Source organism: Sinocyclocheilus anshuiensis, unplaced genomic scaffold (genome assembly GCF_001515605.1).
Source record: "Sinocyclocheilus anshuiensis isolate Anshui unplaced genomic scaffold, SAMN03320099.WGS_v1.1 scaffold460, whole genome shotgun sequence".
NCBI lineage: Eukaryota > Metazoa > Chordata > Actinopteri > Cypriniformes > Cyprinidae > Sinocyclocheilus > Sinocyclocheilus anshuiensis.
Window position 1 is genome coordinate 342,101 of NW_015554101.1, and position 5,719 is coordinate 347,819.

Consider the following 5,719-nt stretch of genomic DNA (forward strand, 5'->3'; position numbering starts at 1 on the left):
TTGTTTTTCTTTGTGTGTGTGTGTGTATAATATATATATATATATATATATATATATATAGATAGATATATACACCTTGCTACGTGTACTGCGTTAGGCTAACCGAGACTCGTCATTTGTACTTACTGTATATATTGTTGCTCTTTTGTTAGTTTTGACTGCTTTTATTGTCCTCATTTGTAAGTCGCTTTGGATAAAAGCGTCTGCTAAATGACTAAATGTAAATGTATACTACTTATAAGATGAAGAAGAAGAAGAAGAAGAAGAAACTGATGCATATTGAAACAGCAGTAGCCTAATAATAGGCTAAACCTTTCAAACATAATTACATTTTTTGTTTCATGTGAAACGCTTGTATGTAGCCTACATATAAAGTTCACTCTATTCTTCCCGTTTACCAGCCACTCACTTTCTTGTCTTTCAGAAGAAATGGATGAATTCATGTGTTGTAAATCTGACAGGCTTTAGGCTACATAGCGCACAATAGCCCCTAAACTAAGCCATCAACTGTGATCATTATGAACTTGTTTAAAACACAAAATACATTTACTTACATAGGCTATATTTGTGTATCTGAATAACTACAGTTTTGCCGTGAATAATTTTGCATGCCTCATTTCTTAAACCTGATATAGTGAACGGTGTGGTGCCAGACATGTTTGGTTTAGGTCGACATATAACTCATAAACTCGACATATTAACTGAACCCCTAGAATTACTAAAATAATAACATTTTATTTTGAATGAAGAATAACAAAGACAGTGCAGCGCCATCATTATAACCATTATTGCACTCGTATCCGTGACAGCATGAAATTTGAATAATTATCAATATTTGTTGAAGAAAACACATCATCCAATCCATCTTTTAAACCCATTCACTGATGGTTTCTTATTTTTATTTAACATTTTATATATTATAACTATTGTTATTTACTTTTCTGCTTCATTTCAAGTATCTCTTTGCCCAGTAATTAACATTCTGTATCAATGTATCAGTTTAAGACTTGAAGTAGCCTGCCATAAAGGTTTTATAGACCTACGTCAGTAGGTGGCGATAATTCAGCATCTGTATTACATATTAGCAAGTTATTAAATATTTGACTCAATCGATTCATTAACATGACTGAATCATTAACAAATGAAAGTGGACTTAAAAGAAATTATTCATTCACTTAAGCCTATATTTGTTTACAAACAATGATTCATTACTCAATGAAACACCACTAATAATTATATCTTTATAAATATACTTACTATATAGACCACAGTATTAATGACTTTAAATTGACTGTAGTAATTAATACATGGACACTCGTTTGGGCAAATAGCACTAATGACTTGTTTGGGACTTGAAGCTTAAAGTTGAGGACTTGCAACTTGACTTGGACTTGCCCGTCTTGACTCGAGACTTACTTGTGACTTGCAATGACTTGGTCCCACCTCTGCAATTAAGTTTTTTTTTTTTTTTTTTTATCCCAATAAACAAATGATTATTTCAATATTTTTTAAATGTAATATATTTTTTTAAATATAAAAAATATACGTTACTTGTCATTTATTTGTAATTGTTTGTGAAAATTGTTTCAAAGAAAATCCTTACACTGAAAAAAACAGTTTTCAATTTTCAAATTGATAGTACATTTTATAACTGATAGTAAATTTCACAAACGTAGAAAGACTGAAATACTATTTTCTTGTAAAACATATTCTAATAATCGTAGATTTTTTTTTCCTCCAGTGTTAACATTTTTTCCAGTACACATTAATTTGGGGATTTAATGTGTAGCTATATATATTTGTAGCTGCGGGTTTTTATTTATAGGTTTTAATCAATTCACAGCCCTATTAGAAACCAAGCAACCAATAGCATTGTTTGTAATCGTGGTTGGTTAGGACAAAAGCTTTTATCGTTTGTTGATTTATTGCATCAGGCTTGTTTAGGACGTGGTGAGATTAATGTTGTAATGAACTGTCTGATTGGTTCATTGTTGTGTAGACACATTTCGACCTCTATAATGGGTTTAGCTACAGACACATGGGAAAAACCAAGAGCTACTCACATGATGTCAGTGCAGGCGATGCAGGGCACTCTGCGTGTGTTGGGCATTATCAAGTCCAGTGCTGCTGAAGTGTCATTATCACAGGTAGGGTGGGCAGCACATTTCAGGTAGAACTCCTGCAAGAAGCACAAATGAGATGTAATCATGCCCTGCAAACTCCCACGAACAGTCTCAAACAACCCAACTGCAGTGGTTTTTATGGATTTGCAGCATGAGGGTGGTAATATTGGACCCAGTTGGGATAAAGCTACCAATTTAGTCCAACCAGTGGATGGTCCTTTTTGTCTGCCCAGCAAGACAGTGCTAGATGGACAAAAAGGCACAATAAAAATGGTGTCTAGACTGAAAATGTGGCTTTGTAAAAATTAATAAATTCTGGTTGAATGTAGTATGTTGACAGCTTTGGTAAAATGTTAGTGACTATGTAATGATAAAAAGTGTGACCTTGAAATTTAGGTTTAAACCCAGTGTTTCCTGTCCTCTTCTGCTATCTCTATTGTTAAAAAACTGCTTCTCCCAGCCAGCCAACCTGATGTTCAGCTGGGTTAGCTGTTCAGTCAGCTCGTCTCCCAGCCTGACCAACTTATAAGTGCCCAAATGTCCTTTAAAACCACCAAAACAGTCCAGCCTAACAAGCTTGTCTAGTCTCAACTAACCATCTTTTGTTGGTTTAAGGAAAGTGGCACAATACAAATTAACATAATACGATAAAATTGTTGCAGACTCACCGCAACTGTGCCATCACAGTCTTGTGACTGGCATACTCCATGAATCCTGTTAGGGAGAAAGACATCATCCCAGCAGCATGGCCCCTACAGACAACACACAGAACACCACAGAGATGATGGACGTCAGTCACAGGAAGATGAAGAGAACTATGGTAATTGGACGACAAGTAAAGAGCAGGAATGTGATGAGAGAAGGGTAAAAAAAAAGGACAGTTTAACTCGAAAGTTTAAAGCGGAATAGATCAAAACCCCACAACACTGGTAAAACATGCCTTTAACTCCACATGAAAAATGTACCTATAGATACAATTCACTGTTGTTTCCAGCTGAAATTAAAATTAGTGGAAGTTAAACACTAACAACTTTTATTCATTATTTTTTATGACATATTTTTGCAAGGTTCCTTGCACAATATTATGTTATGACCTCAAAACACTTTTTACATAGTGCACAATTTGTTAAACTAATAGAATTCCTAAAAGAATTTGCAGATTTCCTCTCAGACCTATTGGTTAATGTTGATAAAGCGCTAATTGTCGGAAACTTTAACATTCATGTTGATAATATAAATGATGCATTAGGACTTGCGTTTACAGACTTAATAAACTCTTTTGGAGTCAAGCAAAACATAACCAGACCCACTCATCGTTTTAATCATACACTAAATTTAATTATATTGCATGGAATTGATGTTAATGATATATATATAGTACTTCAAAGTGACGATGTTACTGACCACTACCTTGTATCGTGAATTCTGCCTATTACTGATATTAACTATATGGCTCCGCGTTATCGTCCGGGTAGAACTATTGTTCCAACCACCAAAGACAGATCCACAAATAAACTGCCTGAATTATCTCAACTGCTCTCTGTACCAATAAATACACATGAACTAGATGAAATGACTAGCAATATGGGCACTATCTTCTCTAATACATTAGAAGCTGTTGCCCCCATCAAATTAAAAAAGTTTAGAGAAAACGTACTGCGCCATGGTGCAACAGCAACACCCATTCCCTCAAGAAAGAAACTCGCAATCTTGAACGCAAACGGAGAAAAACTATCTTGGAAGTTTTTAGAATTGCATGGAAAAACAGTATGTACAGCTATAGACAGGCTCTAAAAGCTGCCAGGGCTGAGCAAACCCGCAAACTTATAGAAAACAACCAAAACAATCCAAGGTTTTTTTTAGCACAATGGCTAGATTAACAAATAACTAGACGCCACCTGATCTAAATATTCCCTCACAGTTTAATAGTAATGACTTTATGAATTTCTTTACTGATAAAATAGATAGCATCGGAAATACAATAACAAATGTAGAATCAACAGCGTCTTGTAATTCAGCTTCATTCATTGCACCATAGATAAACTGCAGTGCTTTACAACTATAGGACAGGAAGATCTAAATAAACGTATCACTGCATCTAAACCAACAGCATGTTTATTAGATCCTGTACCCACTAAATTACTGAAAGAGTTGTTACCTGTAGCAGAAGAACCGCTTTTAGTGCTGCGTTCGACACTATAGATCATGACATTATCATAGATTGATTACAAAACTACACATGTATTCAAGGGCAGGCAGGCTTAAAGATGGTTTAGATCCTACCTTTCCGATTGCTATCACTTTGTCTATCTAAATGGGGAATCATCTCAATTAAATCCAGTAAAGTATGGAGTGCCACAAGGATCTGTCCTAGGCCCTCTAGGCCCACATATTTTTTGTCACTCATTTCAGAAAGTGAAACCCATTTATTATATAGATTAATTACACATAGAGTGAAATATTTCAAGCCTTTATTTCTTGAAATTTTGATGATTATGGCTTACAGATAATGAAAACCCAAAATTCAGTGTCTCAGAAAATTTGAATATACCAAAAGCTGGTTCAATGACCATGGTGTTACTGTGCTTGATTGGCCAGCAAACTCGCCTGACCTATGGGGTATCTGAGACACCAGACCAGACTGAACAATGCAGATGACCTGAAGGCCGCTATCAAAGCAACCTGGGCTTCCATTACACCTGAGCAGTGCCACAAAGAAATAAAGGCTTGAAATATTTCACTCTGTGTAATGAATCTATATAATATATGGGTTTCACTTTTTGAAATGAGTGACAAATAATATTGACCTTTTTCATGATATTCAAATTTTTTTTAGATGTACCTGTACATGTTGCCCCTCAGTAATATTATTAGAAAATACGGAATTAGTTTCCATTGTTATGCTCATGATACTCAACTATATATTTCAAAAAGACCTGATGAAACTTCTAAATTATCTAAGTTAACAGAGTGTGTTAATGTAAAAGATTGGATGACCAATAATTTTCTTCTATTAAATTCAGACAAGACAGAGATATTAGTAATTGGACTAAAAACAGTACACAGAATATCTTGGATTACAATATGCATCTAGACGGATGTACTGTTACTTCCTCTACAGTCAAAAATTTGAGTGTTATATTAGACTGCAGCTTGTCTTTTGAAAATCATATTTCCCATGATACAAAAACAACATTCTTCCATCTTAGAAGCACTGCCAATGTTACGGAACATGCTACCTGTTTCTGATGCAGAAAAGCTAGTTCATGCATTCATGACCTCTAGACTGGACTATTGTAATGCACTGCTAGGTGGTCCAAAATGCAGCTGCTAGAGTCCTTACCAGGTCAAGAAAATATGATCATATTACCCCAATTTTACATTCTCTGCACTGGCTACCTATTAAGTTCCGTATCAGATACAAAATATTACTACTTACTTTTAAGACCCTAAATGGTTTAGCTCCTGCGTAACTAACTAGACTTCTATCACGCTACAATCCATCCCGCTCCCTAAGGTCACAAAACTCTGGACTCTTGGTAGTTTCTAGGATAGCAAAGTCCACTAAAGGAGGTAGAGCTTTTTCGCATTTGGCT

At 35.1% G+C, this 5,719-nt stretch overlaps 1 protein-coding gene across 3 annotated transcripts in view; it reads right to left on the minus strand.

The window, feature by feature from the left end:
• LOC107669573 (E3 ubiquitin-protein ligase parkin-like) overlaps positions 1-5,719 on the minus strand; it is a 162,701-nt gene that overhangs the window by 69,419 nt on the left and 87,563 nt on the right. For all 3 annotated transcript variants that reach the window (XM_016461875.1, XM_016461874.1, XM_016461876.1), the window contains 2 exons: positions 2,792-2,875; positions 2,064-2,179 (listed from right to left, as the gene is read on the minus strand). In XM_016461875.1, the coding sequence (XP_016317361.1) occupies positions 2,064-2,179; positions 2,792-2,875 (200 nt within the window). The remainder of the gene's footprint in view (positions 1-2,063; positions 2,180-2,791; positions 2,876-5,719) is intronic.